General features: G+C 38.3%; 1 protein-coding gene across 2 annotated transcripts in view; it reads left to right on the top strand.

Annotated features, from left to right (window-relative positions):
• The window catches only part of RASSF8 (Ras association domain family member 8), a 109,544-nt gene that overhangs the window by 76,892 nt on the left and 12,077 nt on the right, over positions 1–20,575 (top strand). For both annotated transcript variants that reach the window (XM_080660630.1, XM_080660629.1), the window contains one exon: positions 18,023–18,227. In XM_080660630.1, coding sequence (XP_080516756.1) covers positions 18,125–18,227 — 103 coding nt within the window. In that variant the 5' untranslated portion in view covers positions 18,023–18,124. The remainder of the gene's footprint in view (positions 1–18,022; positions 18,228–20,575) is intronic.

Below are 20,575 nucleotides of genomic sequence, written 5' to 3'. Positions count from 1 at the left end.
GACGGGATGACGCCCAACCCACTAAGTCACACAGGCCAGGGCATTACTTATGGTTTTTATATTTTGTATTTAGAACCCTAGCTATTGAGGCATGTTAGAAAACCCAAACTATAGAGCTAGATATTTGGCTTTTAAATATATCTTCAGCATATACCTTCATCATTGTTACCCAGGAAACATTAGAAAAATAATTACTTATATAACCTACTCTTTAATTCCCAAGATTAATTTGGGAAAATAATTCAAAATGCTTTGTTCTTTAAAATGTTCTTGTTTTTTTTAAAAAAGCACTATTTAAAACGGAACCTATTTAACTTGCTTCATTTCCAACTAGATATAATTAGTGCTCAGTGAAGCCTCAACTCCCAATGCACAAAACTAGGACATTGCTTTGTCTCGTTGGTTTTATTTAATCCGACGTTAGTGTCTTCACAATGAATTTATTGGCCTGATAAATTACTCCTTTGTTTTTAAAGACAATTCTTTCCTATCTCTCAGGTCTATGTCAGTCTTTTTTACTTAGCGATTTTTGGAACATTCACAGATGTTTATTCTTCCTACATAATTGTAGGACTTTCCCCCCTTATTTTCCTAGAAAATGTTTGCATTCTTGAAGTTTGATTTTGAGTTGTTTTTTAAAAAACAATAACTATTTCAATGGCATTAGAATCAGAACTGGAAGGGACATCATGGTGGGTGTTCCTTGTGATTGGGCGGGAACATGATCCAAGGCCTTGTGTTTCTAAGGCTTCTCCTCATGAAATTTAGCATACAGCTCCGGCTCAAAAGGTGAATTCCTAGGGTGACTTTCATAGGATCCCCGGAAGAATTAGCTTTGCTACGTAGATAGGACAGTCATTCCTTGGTTTTGGTTAGGCAGGTTAAAGTGGCCTCCTTGTTTTTCTGCTGCTAATAGTTTCCTTGTGATAAATCTGGTGGTCAGGGGGAGCGGGGGCGGATGATAGTAAGGGTCTGAGTGGGTAGAGGCCTATGGTAGACTCCTGTTGAGGCTGGGTGTTACAGGACCGAAGATTAGAGACCTGAGTTCTTTACCTAGTTTTGTACCTTAACTCTTGAACAGATCCGTTAACCTCAGCTATTGGGTGTTTTGTTTCAATTTTATTTTTATAGTGGTGGTGAGGAGATTGTTACAAAAAATAATGCTAACTGTTTTTTTTTGCCTAATTTTATAAGTTATCTAACACTTGTCAACACTATTTGAATTTTTAAGGGTAAAAAATAGAACGTGCTATTTCAGAGTTGTAATGATTCTCACACTACAACCCGTTGCCCACTGTGTAAAACTTGATGGTGTGTAAACAGTACTAGTAATTGACGATTTTCACGTCAATGTTCTTTCCCTGTTACCTTTGAAGGAATCACTCTGTGACCTGGAAGTTGAGGCGATTACTTTTGCTTTTACTTTTTATTTAGTTCTTGAGTGATTTATTTTAATAAAAGGTATAACTTTTGACTTGGTTTAGAGAAATCAATTGATTTGCCTAGATTTAATGAATAACTATAGAAAGAAAAAAATATTTGTTATGTATGGGTTTGTTTTTTTTTCTATTTAATCACGTGTTGCTGAATGTCTGACCCTGGTGGTGCAGTGATTAACAGAGCATGTGAATTAAATCATATATTTAAAGTTAAGTCATAATTTTATTTTCTTGACTTTGATCATTCTCTCCACAAATTTATTTCAGTATTGGATTTATTTAAACAGTGGCCTTTTTGTTTTTGGTAGTCTCATTGTTTTTGCTTGTGTAGTTGAGTCATAATTTTAATATGTTAGTATTCTTTATTTTAAAAAAGGAAATTAGGACATTGTTTATCTCCTTAATACGTTTTTTTTGGTTAAGTAGCAACAAATAGTACACAAAATTGATTGTTTGGATTTGAATTTTTAAAAAGTAGTAACTTTATTCTTAGTCATTCTGCCACTAGGTAAATTTTGAGCAGTGCAAACACTTCCTGAAAGAGTCCAAATAATGCTTCTAGGAGTGCTCCAGTTGACTGTCTATAGATATCCTCTTGATTGTGAAAACATTGACCCCATGCTACCATGCTGAAACCTCTTTACATGTCCCTCTCCCGCCCCCCACCTTAACATCTGCTCCGTAGTAAATGCTTAGGCCTTGAATCTTTGATTCCCATTTTATAAGTAAGGAAACTGCTGACTCTTTTTTGGACTTCAACTTTTTATTGTTTTCTGAGCACTAAATGTATTCATACAGAACTAGCATGAATATTTTATTTTTGTTTGTTAGACCATGATTTGCATTGTTTTATTCTGTGTGATTTTTTAGTCTAAAATTTAATTATTTAATCTACCTCTTCCCCTGAATATGTTGTTATCCATCACATTGAAACATGTGAGTTTTTGAGGATTTCTTACATTAGTGTTCATATGTACAGCTTTTAGAGTATTTCATTTTAAATTTGTTCCTGAGAGATCTATAATATTTTGCTTCTTTGATAACTTAGATGCATTGATATTATTGTAGATTTGTGGAAATTTAGGCAATCTCCTGGCTTTGACACTGGATTGCTATATAACTTGAACAGTTAGCTACTGGGTAATTTAGTAATTTAATGAGTGTGCACTGTGCTCACAAGATTAGCAGTTATGAAGAAAGGAGGGAACCCTGACTTCTAATTTAAACAGTAGTTAAGGAAGCAGAGAGTGTCTGTGTGTGAATGCATGTGTGCATATACACACACACACATATACACACACATACATATGTACATATATTAAAATACTAAATTGCAAGTCTAGATCAGCCTCAAAAAGGAATTACAGGTCACCCTGATGTAAACTTGTACAGTAATGCTGAAGAGTGTAATTAGAGTACAGGTAAGTGAGTTTTATAGCTTTATGTCACCTCTCTGATACTTGGATGTGTTGGATCCATCTTCTCAGCTCTAGATGCAAATTTCTAATTTTGCTGGATAGCTCTACAGAAATGTTTATTGCTTTTACAAATTCAAAATATCCAAAACTTAATTACTAACTTTTTATATGTGGCTAAATCATACTAAGAAAAATAATTACTAGTTATTATAAATGGTTTGGAACTTTTAGAGTCTAGTTTTAAAAATGAAAAAATGAGGGCCCACCTGGTGTGGCTCAGTAGTTGAGCATCAACTTGTGAATCAAGAGGTCATTGTTCTATTCCCCATTGTTCAGGGCACATGCCCTGGTGTGGACTCGATCCCCAGTAGGGGGGTGTGCAGGAGGCTGCCGATCAGTGCTTCTCTCATCATTAATGTTTCTATCTTTCCTCTCCCTTCCTCTTTGAAATCAATAAAAATATATTTTAAATAAATAAAAATGAAATGAGATATGTGTTTATTTAACTTAACTCTTTTCTGAAATAATATAGACATAAATCAAAAAGGTTACTTTATGTTTTCCCCATCTAAAGGAGCTAAACAAACAATTTAAGAACTTGTTGACTGAGAAAACAAATAATATATTTGAAGGAGCAGTTGGGCAAAAAGCATATGTTGCGTTTACTCTGTATATTCCCAAGCTATAAATGGGAGAGAATATTAACCACAGCAGTGTGTGTGTGTGTGTGTGTGTGTGTGTGTGTGTGTGTGTGTCTTCATAATCTTAGACAATTTATTTAGGTAGGTAATTTACAAACCGGAATCTGAAAATAGCTTGAGAAGTCTGTGCTATTTACTTTATCAATTCTTTTGTTTTGATTTCATTAGATTCCTTACATTCTTTTTACTAAAACCCTCTGAGTTTTTAGGGTGGAACATGTCTTCCACGTGACTGGTGACATTTAGCCTATTTTGATTAATTTGTTTTCAGGGAGGCAAAAAGCTTTGCTTAAGTGATAAAGTGTTGAAAAAGAGCTGTGTCAGGAGAATTTATACTTTGAATTTTTTCCAATTCCTCAACATTAGTATTATTTTTTTGTGGTCATTTTCCTATAGACTTTTTCATAAGTACAATTTACTTGCACATTTTCTTTCATTGAGTATTTAAAAATATCTATACAAATTATTTCAATTAAACATTTTATTTATGATCACATTGAAATCACAAATTGTAGATTAGAACAATAGTATTCCTTCTTTAAGTATTGCCTTAGGATATATTGAAGAATTTTACAATGTGGTATAATATTTACAATGGTGTCTCTAATGGTAAGATTTAACGTTTATTCAGGAGTTTAAATCCATACTACAGGGCTTTTCTAGGCTTAAAGTACTTGAATACTGATTTTGTTACCTCTGGGTTCACACTGACACTTTTGCATTAGTTCTGTGCTTTTCTCCCCAGTTAAATGCAAACTGTCCGTTTCTGTCCTGTGCAGTTAGCACCTGTGCTATTCTGCAAACACGTAAGGTATGACATATGTCAGCTACTGTGCCAGGGCTTCAAGCAGTAGTATGGGAATCAGAGGGGTTAGGCAGATAAGAACTTTTTAGATAAAACAAAAATACAGTACTTTGGAAGCTCAGGGGAGAGTGGCCACCTCCAGGTCAGAAGAGAGGCCAAAAGATTGGGGAAGGATGCCTGGATGGAGGCTGAAGTGAGTTTGAAGGATGTGCAAGAATCAGAAGCATTTTCCAAGGAGGGGGAGCAGCATATGCAGCACAGAGATGCTGGAGAGAATGACATATTAAAACCTGAAATGCTTTGGCATTGTTCAGAGCAACTGCAGCAGTTGCAAGGTGATCAAGAGGTCATACATACCTCCATGACCTGTGAAGAGTTTGGATTTTATCCTGGAGGCAATGGGGAGCCATTATAGGATTCTGAGCAGGAATGTGGAGTCAAATCTGAATTTAAGAAAGATTTTCTTTAGCAACAACAGATAAAAATGGATACACAGGTGGGGAGAGGCAGGATGGGAAGACAGGGGAATGGATCAGTTAGCAGGCAGGTGCAGGATGCAGGAAATGCACTCAGCTGTAAGTGTTCAAAGCAGGATTATTTATAATAGCCCCAAACTAGGAACAACCCGAATGCCACAAACCAGTAGATGGTGAACAAGTTGTGGTATATTTATACAATGGATAGCTCTACTGCAGTGAGAAAGAATGAACCACTGTGCACAGGAGCAGCCACAAAGCTCAGCAAACATATTGTTAGACCAGAGAAACCAGACACCACTTCGAAAGCTGTCATCCATTCATACAAAATTCAGAAACAGGCGCAACTAGACTGTGATGATGGAGTCAGTATGATGGTTGCCTTTCAGGGTTGGGACTTGGAGAGGGGTTCTTCTTAATCTTGGGTATGGTTAGATGGGTGTGTTTGAAATTCATCACACTTAAATTGTATGTTATGCTTCAGTTAAAACATTTCTTTAAAAGTCCAATTTTACCCTAGACATGTACACTATCCCAATGTCATCCCTAGTCACTATCTAATAGTGACTTACCTGGCTGCTGCTTTCCTTCTCGCTGAGGAGGGAGCAGGAGGCAGGTTTTAGTGACCCCTGGAGGAATTCTTGGCCTTGTTTTTTACCCATTTCATTCCATGGGTTGGTACTTCCACAGGTGACCTTTGGCCAGGATTATCACTGGATTATCAGTGCTTGAGCTTCGCTCTCTACTCTGAAAATGTAGGACTTGGTAAAACATAAACACATGATGGAAATCAGATATGCTAATGAAGTGCAAATAAATTTATTTAAACATAACAAACAAAAGGGTGTTTTCCCCTTAAGCAAGCAGTTTGATTTGGAAAGTGTATTGGGATTTTTAAACAGTTAATTGCATCAGTAGCAGTACCCTGTAGTTGAGCCTTTTATATTTATCCATGTGCTCTAGGTTAGGTGTGTAGCTTTCCTCATTCAATCTGACTGCTGATTGACAGGTCACAGCCATCTTCTCCTGGTGCTGTGGTTTCTGTAAAGGGCAGGGAATAGGCCTAAGCACAATCCAATAAATAGGATACTATCAAGTAGAGTATCACTTTAGTCAGCATCACTGACAATATTTACAATAAACATCTGGTCTTTTTCCCTGAAATTTCACAGTACACGTCTCAAACTTAGTATCTATCTTCTTCAATAATACTGAAGGCCCACTAAACAGTGCAACACTTCCTGTTATTTGAAGCTCACAACGTCCCCAACTAAATGCAGAGGGCACACAGTATCTAAAGAGAGTGGCCACTAATGATAGGGTGAGGAATAGTGTGGCAGTTTGGGACAATAGCATTACTTGTTTTGTCACACTGAATAATTAACCTCTCTATTAAAATACCTATAACTTTTAGAAGAATTTTAAATATATTTTTATTGATTTCAGAGAGGAAGAAAGAGATAAGAAACATCAATGATGAGAGAGAATCATTGATCGACTGCCTCCTGCATAACCCCCCATTGGGGATCAAGCCCACAACCAGGCATGTGCCCTGACCAGGAATCAAAGCGTGACCTCCTGGTTTATAGGTAAACACTCAACCACTGAGCCACACTGGCTGGGCCCTATTACTTCAAAATATCACCAAAAATGCACCTATTTTTGCATATCATCTAGGGATTTAATTACTTAATTAGATTTTCTTCAGGAAATAAGTAGAATAAGCAAAATTATTATTTAAAGGGTAAGGGGAAAACTACCTTTTCAAGTTGTGTGATTGGATACTTTTTCAATTTTTTTATGAGAATCTGTTTAGAAAGTCAGAGAGATAGAAGTGAACCGTGGAAGAAATGGGCTCAGGAAACAAGTTACAGCAAAAGGACAGGGAGAGAGGTGGGGGAGGGAGGGGGAAGAGAGAGAGAGAGAGAGAGAGAGAGAGAGAGAGGGAGAGGGAGAGATGCCTTGAGAGATGAAAGAGAGGAGAGGTTTGGTCCGCTGGGTGGTGGGGAAAGCATGCTCTTTGGAAAGAAGGAGGTGTACTCCATAGAGAGAGCCACCGGTTTTCTATGAATTGACATAGTTCAAGTTTAACAGAGATTCTTAGGAATTAGGCATCTTTCTTTAGTTTTGCCAGATATACTCTCTGGCTTTCATACTCTTAAAGCATTTAGTACTTTATCCACTGAATAAATTTAGTAATGAAATCTTTTTTAAAAAAACATTTAAACTGTTCTACTTTATTTACTGCATTAATTAAATTTTAAAATTAAAGTTAGTACAAGTTTTATAGTCTGGTAACCCCTTTGATCTAAGGAGCTAAAATTTTCCTTTAGTAATATATTTATTTTATTTATTTATTTTTTTAATAGATAATGGAATAATCTTTATTCCAACCAAAGATTAAATACACAACAAACAATAAATAAACAATAGTAACATGCATATAAATTATAACTAGAATCTAAGTAGGAATATTTATTAACATATTTCTTTACCAAAACAATTTCTTAGTTAATAGAGGCAAGGCTAGTGATTTAAATATTTTTGAATCCCAACATGAGATTTTTGGATACAGACAATATATTTTAATGTTTCCTCAATACTACTGGCATATTAAAAATGTTAAGAGGTATTTTGCTTCCAAGGTTTCATTTTGCCTAATTAACTAATAACGCATTTATCTAACTTAAAATATCAAAGAAAAATATACTATATTGAGTTGCTCCTGAAAATTAACAGTCAGCCAGAACCTCAGAATGGGATCTTATTTGGAAACTAGAGGCCCGGTGCATGAAATTTGTGCAGGGGGGTTGTGTCCCTCAGCCCAGCCTGCACCCTCTCCAATCTGGGACATCTCGAGGGATGTCTGACTGCCCGTTTAGGCCCAATCCCAGTAGGATCGGGCCTAAACGGGCAGTCGGACATTCCTTTCACAATCCAGGACTGCTGGCTCCCAACTGCTCGCCTGCCTGCCTTCCTGATTGCCCCTAACTGCTTCTGCCTGCCAGCCTGATCACCCCCTAACCACTCCCCTGCCAGCCTGATTGATGCCTAACTGCTCCCCTGCCCGCCTGTTTGCCCCTAACTACCCTCCCCTGCAGGCCTGGTCACCCCTAACTGCCCTCCCCTGCCAACCTGGTCACCTCTAACTGCCCTCCCCTGCAGGCTTGATCGCCCCAAACTGCCCTCCCTTGCAGGCCTGGTCCCTCCCAACTCCCCTCTCCTGAAGGCCTGATCGCCCACCACTGCCCTCCCTTGCAGACCTTGTCCCTCCCAACTGCCCTCCCCTGCTGGCCATCTTGTGGTGGCCATCTTGTGTCCACATGGGGGCAGTCATCTTTGACCACATGGGGGCAGCCATCTTGTGTGTTGGAGTGATGGTCAATTTGCATATTATTATTTTATTAGATAGGATAGTGTTCAAATAATACATCTTAAGGTGTACGTTAAGATGAGGTCACACTGGATTAAAAAGATCCTTATAAGAAGACTAATGTCCTTAAATGGAGAGGACAGGACATACACATAGACACACCGCACACTGGGAGAATGGAGATATAGACAGAGATTGGAGTGATATGTATATATGCCAAGAGACTGCAAGAGTTGGCAACAAACACCAGAAGCTAGGAAAGAGACATGGAACAGATTTTCCCTTTGAATCCCCAAGAAGGAACCAAATCTACAGACACCTTGATTTTGGACTTCTGGTCTCCAGAACTGTGACAATATGTTTCTGTTATTTTAAGCCACTCAGTGTGTGGTAATTTGTCATGGCAGTCCTGGGACACTAACACATATGTTAAAGTCTACAACTGATTGATAGGTTAAATATACAAAATATAGGAGAGTTCATTTAAATTCTCCTGAAAATATTACCATGAAGCTTTAGTGACATAATATATAACTACCAGGGTATTTTAGTTAGTACCAGCTTTGATTTTCTTTCTTTCTTTTTTAAATCCTGACCCCAGAATATTTTTTAAAATTAAATTTTTATTGTTCAGATTATTACAGTTGTTCCTCTTTTTTCCCCCCATAGCTCCCCTCCACCCGGTTCCCACCCCACCCCCAACCCTTATCCCCCCCGCACTGTCCTCATCCATAGGTGTACGATTTTTGTCCAGTCTCTTCCCGCACCCCCACATCTCTTTCCCCCAAGGATTGTCAGTCCACTCCCTTTCTATGCTCCTCATTCTATTATATTCACCAGTTTATTCTGTTCATCAGATTTTTTATTCACTTGATTTTTAGATTCACTTGTTGATAGATATGTATTTGTTGTTCATATTTTTTATCTTTGCTTTTTTCTTCTTCCTCTTCTTAAAGAATACCTTTCAGCATTTCATATAATACTGGTTTGGTGGTGATGAACTCCTTTAGCTTTTTCTTATCTGTGAAGCTCTTGATCTGACCTTCAATTCTGAATGATAGCTTTCTCTCTTCTTCTGGCACCCCCATAATTTGGATGTTGGTACGCTTAAAGTTGTCCCAGAGGCTCCTTACACTCCCTTCATATTTTTGGATTCTTTTCCCTTTTTGCTTTTCCGGTTGGGTGTTTTTTGCTTCTTTGTATTTCACATCTTTGACTTGATTCTTGCAATCCTCTAGTCTGCTGTTGGTTCTCTGTATATTATTTTTTATTTCAGTCAGTGTATGCTTAATTTCTAGTTGGTCCTTTTTCATATCCTTGAGGGTCTTGCTAAATTTATCAGCCTTTTCTAGAAAATTCTTGAAAAACCTTGTAACTGTGGTTTTGAACTCTATATCCAGTTGTTTACTTTCCTCCATTTCTTTTATTTGTGACCTGTTTCTTTGTCTCTGCATTTTCGTTGCTTCCCTGAGTTGATAGAGTGGCTTTGTGTGCTAGGTGTCCTATAGGGCCCAGTGGCTCAGCCTCCCCAGTTACCTGAGGTGGAGACTCTTGGTGCACCCCTTTGTGGGCTGTGTGCACAGTCTTGTTGTAGTTAAGCCTTGATTGTTGTTGTTATCACTGGGAGGAATTGACCTCCAGGCCACCTGGCTGTGAGGATCAGCTGTGTCTACGCTGGGAGAACTTCTGTGCTGGAGACACCCTCATGGGAGAAGACTTGCAAAAGCCTCTGTGCTCAGCTTGGATGGGGCAGAGTCTCAGGGTAGAGCAGACAGCAGTGGTTTCCTGTCAGCCCTTCCCTAATAGGCCCCTGTGTCTCAGTGTCACGCGGTAATCACTGCAAGCACCTCTGAGAGAAAGCTGCCCTCGAGTTCTGCCCACTGCCAGACAGTCCAGTTTCTCCCATATGAGTCTGGGTCCCCACATTCTCGCCCAGAACTGGTCTTCAGAGCAGTCGGGAGCTTTTGTCTCCCTTCCAGTTGAGAAAGCCAGCCGCGTACTCAGTTGCCAGCCTTCTCTGCATGCACGCACCTTGGTATCTCTGCAGTTCCTCTGAGTCTCAGTGTGCTTTTCTCTTTCCTTCTAGTTGTAGAATTTCCACTCAGCTAGCCTTCCTGTGGTTCTGGATGATGTCCGTTTTGTCTTTTAGTTGTAGTTTTGAAGTGGTTGTACGAGGCAGCAAGTTCAGGTGTTTACCTATGCCACCATCTTGGTTTCTCCATATATTTATTTTATTACTGTTTCCTCCCCAAATTATTTTATTTTGGCTTCAAAATGTTTACCTATTAATTTAGCTTAGAAATATATACCTGCTAAGGAACATGTTTTGATATATAAAGTTTGGCTATTTGAAGTCGCTATTGTGGCTATAAGTTAAAAAATGTTTTTTTTGAAAAGTTTACACACATAATTGTAACTATAAAAATTGTGTGTCAGAATTGATGGGCTCAATATTTATGATATTATGAGTGAGAAGCCTATGGTGATTTTGACTTCATAGATGAAAAATACATTTCTTTATATCCTCTATTAAGTAAAATGGTGGGTTTCATTGCAGAATAACATAAATACTAAAATCACGAAACTGATTCATTATACCTGAATGGTATCTAAGATATTGAACATAATTTGCTATCACTTAAGTGGTAAAAAATCACTAATGAAGTAGCCCACATATACTCAGTTTTGGAGAAGAAATGATCCTGCCTTGCAGACAGCCTGCTGTAGTAGAAAGGACATCGACACTGGTGGTCTGGTGATATTTGCCTCAGATCCCAGCTCTATTCCAGCAGAAATCTCAAGGGCCAAGGATGCCCTATTAAGTCCAGTTTGATTATTGAACATCTGCTCTTTGCTACATCCCAGTTCTGTGGCAACAGTTAGGTCAAATATATTATCTAGCTTAGTAGTAGTGGAATTTATAGATCCCATGGTCACATCTGCTTGATTACTTTCTCTCCTGAGCCAGGATTGGTGATTCCAAATGTCCTTGTAGACTTGACCAATAACTTTATCTTATAAATAAGTAGCTTTTTAGTGGTTCTGAGCATTATCACATTTGGATCTGCCTCTTGCTGGCTGAGTAATATTGGACGAGCTACTGATTTCTCTATACCTCTGTTTCCTCATTTAGCTCAATAGCTTATGTCACATAGAGCTACAGATGGATATAGAAAGGATTACGTAAAATACTCTATATGTGTATATAACAGTTACCTTTGCATCTATCACATAGTAAGAGTTCAGTAGGTGTTAGCTATTTACTATTGTTACTGGCTAGATTCAGTAAAAAACAAGGACATGTTTTCCTTTGAAGTGTTGGTTTACAATGAAGGTAGCAAAGTATATCTTCTTAAGGAGAAAGATCACAAATCTATTTGTACTTAAATCTGTCTTTTAAATATCACCTATACTGATTTTTTTTCAGTAGAAGCACATTATAACATTATCTTCTTATTGCCAGTTTTCTACCAATTCTGAAAGAGAGCACGAAATAGCACATGTAGCAGAAAGCACAATATAATTGATGCCAGAGTTGAGAATTTTTCACGTTAAGATTTTGAAAGTATGATCTCTTGTCATACTAAGCTTTACCAGGAGTTAAACATCACAGAACTTGGACTTACACACATGCTTTCAACTATTTCTGCTGGGCCAAAAAGTAGGCTGGGACCTAACAGAAGATGTAATTGCAAAACAGATGGCTTTTTATAGTACTCTAGCAAGAAGTGGAACCCAGTGATCTATTATTTTTATGTTTCTTAAGAGATTTTTGTGCCAATAAAATTAAGTTGCAAGGCTGTTCCACCTACCATAAACATTTAAGAAAATTAGCAAGAACAGACCACATATAGGTTTTTTATGCTAATGTTCTTATGCCAGTGGTAACCCCCATTTTATGGTCTGTTTTAACTAGAGTTCTTTACAAGAGCAACTCCCTCAATAACGTCTATACTGGGCACTGGATTTATTTCAATATATGTAAAGCTTAGTCATTTAATTTCAGATTTCAGAATAATCTAAGTTAATATGGTATTCCAAAGGTTGGCTCTGCTAGCATCTATCTACATGGCTTTGATCCAATGATATAATCTGGCCAGGCCTCAGCCTTCTGTGTTCAGTGAAATGATGGTACTAGTTGATGGCCAGTGGGTTGCTAGCTCTGACTCTCTTTGAAATGAGTGACCTTTACATGCCTGAAGGAAGGACCTGCATATGTTCATCCCTCTCTGACTTCTGTAGGTATGAGGAATCCACAGCTTCCATAGAACGAAATAGAACAAAATATATTTTTTAGTGTTGTTGGTAGGCTTGTGTCTTGAGAAGAAGAATATGGCAAGGCTGGAATGGTAGAAAGGAAGTAAAAAGAGAAATTGCATGTGCCACGCAGAATTAGTGGCATTTTGTGGTGGAATGTGGCCTTCCTGTTAAAGTTGACCCAGGCTACCACCACTAGAGAGATTGCAACCGTCAGGAATTGGCTTTCATAAGGGCTGTGAGGGCCATCGAGGCCTTGATCTAGACTGAATTGTGTGTGTCTGCTTGTTCCTTTCCATCATTTTTGTGACATCCCTTCATACCTACTACCCATGGGCTCTCCGACCTCTCCATGCCTTCTTCTCTGGTCACTCGTTCCAAGGTATGATGCTGTAGGCTTTATTACTAACACTGGCTTTATTAGTGTTCTATGAGTTAGACATAAAAAAAATCAAGTCAATCTAATAAATATTCTTGTGTTACCTTGAGTTATTAGAATGATTTTACAAATAGTTACCATGGGCAGCGGGGGGAGGGGGAGGCAAAAGAGGAAAGAAATGACTTTTTGGTGGTGTCAGTTAGTATATTAGATTGGTAAAAGGAATTATTTTGAAGCTGACCTTACTTTTGAGACTAGCCCTAGTTATTGGAAACCTATATCTTTGTTTTCTTATATAGGTAATTGTAAAGAACCTGCTTTTAAAATTATAATTATTGCATATTAAGTCTGTATTTTTGCTCAGAGCGATAATTGACTGGTCAGAATTTATCCAAATTGTAGGTTCAGAAATAAGTACCATCCTAGCAAAGTACTTTATTTCTAAAAGGTTTTGATACTTTTTTACGATCTGTTGGTTAACACTTCTGGGTATGAGAAAAGTTTTGCTATCTGATTATTAGTAATTCTAATAGCTACTATTCAGAATATACTGTGTTCATTGTGCTGAATTTCTGTGATGCAAAAAATAAAACAACAACAACTAGTGGCTAGCATCAGCATTTCATTTAATTAAAGTAGCTACTCTGATTGTGAGGACTTTATTATAACTCAGTTTATCTGTATACTGGCTTTACAAAGAAAGCTATGGTATGGAGTAACCTTTGATCTTGAGCAAAAGTAGCAATGAAGGAAATGTTAAAATTGGCAATAAGCTATCTGTCTGTATACTTGTGTCTAGTGTCCAGGAAATAATGGAATTTACACAGTAGCTTGATGTTTACCATCAAAGGAAGTTATACTATGTAAAAGTATGCAGTCACCTCTTGTTATTCACCAGAGCCTTTGGTCACAACAGTTTTGTCAAGTGATCAATACATCACCTTGTTTTACATCTTTTTCTGTTTAAAGACACCTTATCTATATATATAAAAGCCTCATATGGAAAGTGTCCCCTCGGGAGTTCAACTGGGAGACCAAGAGTTTGATTGCTTGCTGTGACGTGCACTGACCACTAGGAGGCGGTGCAGAAAGAAGGAAGGCTCCGGCCGGCAGCCGGAAGGCCCCGATCGGCCCTGATCACCGCCCAGGCCTAGGGATCCTACCCATGCAGAATTTCATGCATTGGGCCTTTAGTCTATATATATAAAACCCTAAGTAACTGGTCAACTGGTTGACCATTTGACTGCGATGCGCATTGACCACCAGGGGGCAGTTCCTATGTTGAGTGTCTGCCCCCTGGTGGTCAGTGTGCTCCCAGAGCAAGAGCGCTGCTCAGCTGACCGACGGGTGCCAGATGCCTAGCTCATGGCTGGCAAGCGCAACTGCTGTGGCGTGAGACTCTCCCACCTCCACAGTAGTGCTACCAAGCGGTGGGGGTGGCAGCAGGTGCAGCGGGGTCAGGATTAGCGGGAGCGGCGCCTGACCCAGGCTTGGGCTCCTCCCCAGCCACCTGCAGCTTCGCGCACTACTACATACCTCGGGGGATGTCGGACTGCCGGCTTCGGGCCGAAATGGCAGTTGGACATCCCCCCAGGGGTTCCGGATTGCTAGAGGGCACAGGCCAGGCTGAGGGACTCCACTGGTGCACAAATCTGTGCACCAGGCGTCTAGTTTAATATATAATGTTGATTCATTAATATTGAACTCACAGCTAGCAGCACTATAACTTGTGCCTGAACAAAACTTATCTAACACACATCCCTAAGGCACATCCCAGCTTTCTTGCATTTAGGAACACTAGATAGTACTTTATCACAATGCTTGGGGGGCATTTTAATCAGTGAAATAACCCCCAAAAAATTGTTGACAGTATGAAAGCAGACACAAGAAGGCAGAGCAATGACTTGTCCAGCCTCAGCTGGGAACTCAAATTTTTCACTGCTGTGTACATGTCTGTAAATGACTAAACATGCCACAAATGTTAGTTTGGGGTTAAAAATAAATCTTAGTGCCCTAGCTGGTTTGGCTCAGTAGATGGAGTGTCGGCCTGAGTACTGAGGAGTCCCCGGTTCGATTTCAGTAAAGGCATGTACCTTGGTTTCAGGCTCAATCCCCAGCCCTGGGTGGGGCTCATGTGGTAGGTAACCAATCAACATGACTCTCTCACATCAATGTTTCTGTGTGTCTCTCCCCTCCCTTCCACTCTCTCTAAAAATAATGGGAAAATATCCTCAGGTGAGGATTAACAGCAACAAAAATCTTAGTGAGTGGGTGAATTCACAAATAAGGAAACCATGAATAACGAGGATTGAATGTAATTGCACTGATCTTGGGAAAGTGTTTCCATAAATTCAGATGCTTAATTCCAATAGGCTTTTAAGATAGTAAATGGTTCTTAGTTAAAGAACACTTGCTCAGCAGTAGCATGTTACTTAACAAACTTAGTTCTTTATTATCAACATTATTAAAATGATAGTGCTTTGAATATAGAAATTTCATAATGAAAACACACACTTCTTATATTAATACCCTCACAGTAGAACCTTACTTCTACCTGCATCACAGTTTCCATGGACAAAAACCATTCCAAATTCCACCTGAGATTCCAAAGCCTGCTTGCTTCCTGAGTCTTTAGTTCCAAAGATGACCTGTCCATCACACGCGCCTACAATGTAGGACTTTCCCCCTCCTGTCTAGCTCTGGGGCTGGGAGCAGAGCTTTCGGAGTTGGGCTTTGAAGGGTCTGAAAGAAAGAACGGGGAGTTCTAGGGGCCTCTGCTGGGAAGATAGATTCTTTAAATGATTCTCATGGTTCTAGGGGACCTAGGGATCGTTGTCAGTACAGCCCCAAACTTAACAGGAGCCATGTGCTGAAACCAGTGGCCCCTGTAGAAATAAAATGTGGGGCCATGGGCTTCATTGATCTGATCCATGAAGGCGTTTTTCCTACCCTCCTTAACAATTCAAGGTTGAGTTATATTAGTGGTGTTAAAACAAAAACACAGACTCGGGTCTTCTCTGTGATGACCCGAGGTAGGAAGTCTCTGGCCCAGTGGTTAAATACCCGGCAAGTTGATATTAACTTGGGCAGTGTTATTTGTGCTCAGTGTTTTCTCACGTCACTATAACTCTGTAATAGTTAACAGATGGACATGTGTTTTATGTTCATTTGTATTCACTTAATGATTAAAAGCTCAAGGTGAAACTGTGGTAATTTAGATAGGAAAATATGTGGTGGTGTACTAAAACCTTTGTAGACATTAAAAATGTGCTTCGTAAGTTTCTTTGCAACCACAGGTTTCTTGGTGGGGAGAGGGACTTTTAATGAGATTTGCTGTCTTTCTTGTTAGGCTTCCCAAGTTTAAATTTTTTTAATGATAAGAAATTAGGTATTCAATAGATTTTAATGCAACTGAGGTTTTTTTAAATTCAGCTCGCTTATTTAAATCAAATAATTCAATTTAATATATTAATTTAACACAATATATATTGTTTGGCCATTTTTTAAACTTAATTTTATTCCAAGACAGACTAATACATATTCTAATTCTAGTAGAGAGTGTCTAGCAGAGAAGGAAACAAATTTTGTTTTAAGTCCTAAGTCTTCTGTTTCCTTTCTTTAACTTTTCTCATGAATTGGGGACAATAGCATATAAACCTCTTACTTGAAGTGTAGAGTGCACACCAGCCCATTAAAGGAGCTTTTAAAATTTTATTTACTGTGTTTCTTAGAATTCTTTGGTTTCAGAACCCGTTTTCCCCAGAAACTCTTAACAGCTCACAGGACTTCGTAACTGAGGAACAGAGTTACGGGGATCAGCTTGTCATGGCAGTTGCCCCTTTCTCTGGTTGCATGGGGGTTTATGAAACTGCCTTTTAGCACTGCCGAGAGAGCTAAGGCACGTGCTGGGAAATGAGCATTCGGTCAGTCCTTCCTCTTGTTTTCAGGATGACAAGAACTATTTTTGTAACTTCCCTAGAGAAAGTAGGAGTGGCCAGGTGGCCTAGAACTGCCTTAGGTCCTTTGAGAGAATGTACATAACTAAGTTACTGTTTGTAGTAAATACTACTTTACAAGAAAAATTTTTAGGGTTTTTAAAATAAGCTTTTTAATAAGGCATTAATCTCGAAACACCAATGCTATTGTAAACCTCAATTTCATGTTCTTTCTAATTAAATCAGTGTGTATTACACCTCATAAACTTTAACATTTTTTTTAAAATCACAGAAAAATTGGACAATCACAGGATGATGGACAAACAAATCATAGTTGATTAGAGATTTAATGCAGGAAAAGTGGAGATTTTCAGTACCCATAGGAAAAAGAATCGTGTGTAATTGATCTTTAACAGGGTCATAATGACACTCGAATAGAAGAAATCAAGGCATTCAGCTTGACTGTAGGAGAATGTAAATATTTCTGCTTGACGTGCAGTGCAGCTAAACAAAAAAATCAAACACTGGGAAACAGCAAGTGTAACAAAAGGTTACGGTTTGTATTATTAGAATAACTTATAATTTTAGAAACTTGTCAAACCCTAATTAAGTAAATGAGAAAAGGATATCTATGGGGCAGTTGTCAGCCATCAAAGGAATTCATTTCCTTTAACTAATATTCTCTGTACACCTGAGCCTTGTGCTGTGCTTTGTGAAGCACAAGGGGTGAAGACGGCACTCGGTCCCTCGGGGACGAGAGGAAGGCAAGGGACACACGGAACAAAGGAATGCCATGGAGTTATTTATGCACACACCTCGGCAAATGCTGCCAAGGCTGTGGAAACTGGTTCCATTATTTACGATTCCTAAAATGACAAACACTTTTTTTTATTTCCCTTTAACCTCAGAAATGATTCTAATGAAATAATTTTTTTAAAAAAGAAACAGCTTACATGTTGAGCAATAGGACTTAGTCAAGTAAATAAGATTTATTTACCCAATAGAGAGTGGCCTTATGATTAAAATTATAATTATGAAAATAGCAGTAATATGAAACAATGTCATGACAGGTGGCTTCAGTTGCATTCATGTGGCTGAATTCAGTTCTGTAAAATAAGGAAGCACATGGTCATTGATGGTAGTAGGATCATCATATATTAAAAGTGATTTGTGTAACATTTGCATACTAGAAGAAATCCCAAGATTCATTCTATTAAAAATGTTTTTTCCTCTTTTTAGCTGACTGCACAGACTGCCTTCTCCGTGTTTGCATAGCCAGAGACATGACCTGACACTATTGATGACCAGTCTCAGGGCCCTTGGGTGACGGGCTGGTGCACCATGGAACTTAAAGTATGGGTGGATGGAGTTCAGAGGATTGTTTGTGGGGTCACCGAAGTCACAACTTGCCAGGAAGTTGTAATAGCCTTAGCTCAAGCGATAGGTAAGTGAATTCCCTGGTGTCTGAGATAAAGTGGTTTATGGGTCCTGTTGTTTGTTTGTCTTAAATATTGATTTCTAATGGGTTTTGTTCATTTGCTTTCATGCTATATCTCACAAGCACACTTTTACTTATCACTGTTCCCTGTGCTTAGGTAAATCTGTAAAGCACATTTTGCTAATGGTTACCCCCAGATTCTATTAATCTTAAGTCTGTACTATCTTCCCTTCTGCTGTTTATCCTAAACAATGGTTTCTGGAATGAAAGATGTCAAAACCTAGAGTCCTAGTTCCCAGGCCCCTCATTGGAAAAATCCTATTTACTGTTCATTCTATATACATTTAGAAAAGAAAATGCAACAAATTAAATAACATGGTTCTTTACTAGGAAGGTAATGTGTACTTTTAAAATCGTATCATATAGTAAAGATGAAGTTGTCAAGTATATGCTTACTGGCTCCATCTTATTCAATTACTCTGTTGCACTTTTTCTTCTTATTTACTCCCAGTTTATTTTATCACATTGTATGAGTGTTTTTTAGTTGCCTAAAACCCTTTTGGAACATGATGAAGGCATAAACATCTACACCGGGAAAGCCAGTAATGTGGGTTCAAGTTTATATTTGCATCTTAAATACATTATTTAGCAAGCATGTGTTCAGAGGAAACTGTGTTCAGCTCCATGCTAGGTGTTCGGTGCCTCTTTGTCTTTGAGCTTCTTATCAAAAGTTTATTTTATGTCATTCCAGTTTATATTGAAATCATGTCAATTTAGCTCAGGGTTGAAACAAGCCAGTTTAACATGTTATAGAGACAAGTGTACCACCTGCACTGTGGCAGATGCACTGTTAGAAGTTGGCAATGCCATATACATAGAGGATTTCTTTTGGTTTTGCCGTAAATACTATATAGCACACTCCTATATCAAACAATGCTGAAAATCCTAGGCTTTCACATCTAACAAAACGTTCTTGCAGTTGGAATTAATACTATGCTGTGGACTTAAGTTTATCTATTAAAGAGGGGAGAATTCAGGTATTTAATTTTATTTCATATTCTTTGCAACCAACTTATTTTAGTAATTGTCCCTTTTAAAAGTTTCAGAGTTTCACATAACTTATTTGAATTAAATATTAGCATGTGTTTTTTTTTTTCCTTACTGAAAACTAGGATTAGAAAGTGTCAAACCTAACTTTGTTATATTTGGGAATCAAGCCATGGACAGTAGTAAAACAAACCGACAAAAAACAAACAAAAGGCATAGCACTTGAGGAGTATAGCAAGCTGCATTTGTCTACGTGGTAACCACATTTCTGCACAGAATTTCAAAGGGAAAATGCCCAAGTGTCCCAGGTGTGAGTTCATCCGTTTGCACTCAAGAGTGTACTTGTTTGTGAACAAGCTGAAAAGAAGTTTTAACAGAATCTGCTCTCCATTTTTGCTTCCTCAATATCTCAGTCCAGACCTGTTTTTGAAAAGTTGACAACTTGAATTAGGATGTTTTATGATATTTCTCCAAGGCTTAACAACTCTTTTTGTGTCATAAATACTTCATTGAATTAAGAATTCATCTAAGAGATGACTCACCTGGCAGCCAGCCAGGGGCTGTAGATCCTTGCTTCCATCGTGCATAAGATCGCCTCAGCATCAAATGCAGGATGCTGATGCGCACTTAAATATTTATATGTCTTGTAATGAGAGTTATTGATATTCAATCTAAACACCAAGTGAAAATTTTATAGGATTTGTCCTAATCTCTACTATAAGAAATAATAGAGGATTTATTAAATTAGGGGAAATTGCTGTTGTAACGAACAACCCCAGAATTTCTGCAGCTTAACAACAGCAAAAGTTTAGTTATACTATTAGCAGAGTATAGACTGCATGTTTCTAAAAAATTTATAGTGAAGCAATTTTAAAAGACTAGTTTCTTGGGTTTAAGGCCACTTATATGCTTTATGGCTGCATGGTACATATATTCTGGATTCGGGATTGTTGAGTTTTCTGGGCAGCTGAGATTACTTCAGGAAACAACCGAGATGAACGTATGTACCCAAGTTGGTAATCTGATGCAGTGCTCCTACGCAGTCTAGTCAAACTGGAGCTAAATAGCACATGCTTTGATACAAGCTGTTGAATGTGACTGGTAGTATAGAAAGAATACTTTCTACTCGGACCTTTGACTATGTTGACAGGTTAGATTTAAGTGGTAGAAATAGAACCTATTCTGAAATTACAAGAGACAGAATGACTGAAAGTGAAATCATGATTGAAATAGTTAATGGGCATGAATTGGTTCAACTGCCCAGCATGAGGACACTGTGTGTGCTTGGTCCCTATACCTCTCCGGCT

Source organism: Plecotus auritus, assembly GCF_963455305.1.
Source record: "Plecotus auritus genome assembly, chromosome: 3".
NCBI lineage: Eukaryota > Metazoa > Chordata > Mammalia > Chiroptera > Vespertilionidae > Plecotus > Plecotus auritus.
Note: the sequence above shows the minus strand (reverse complement) of the source record. Positions and strands in the feature narration are given on the sequence as shown.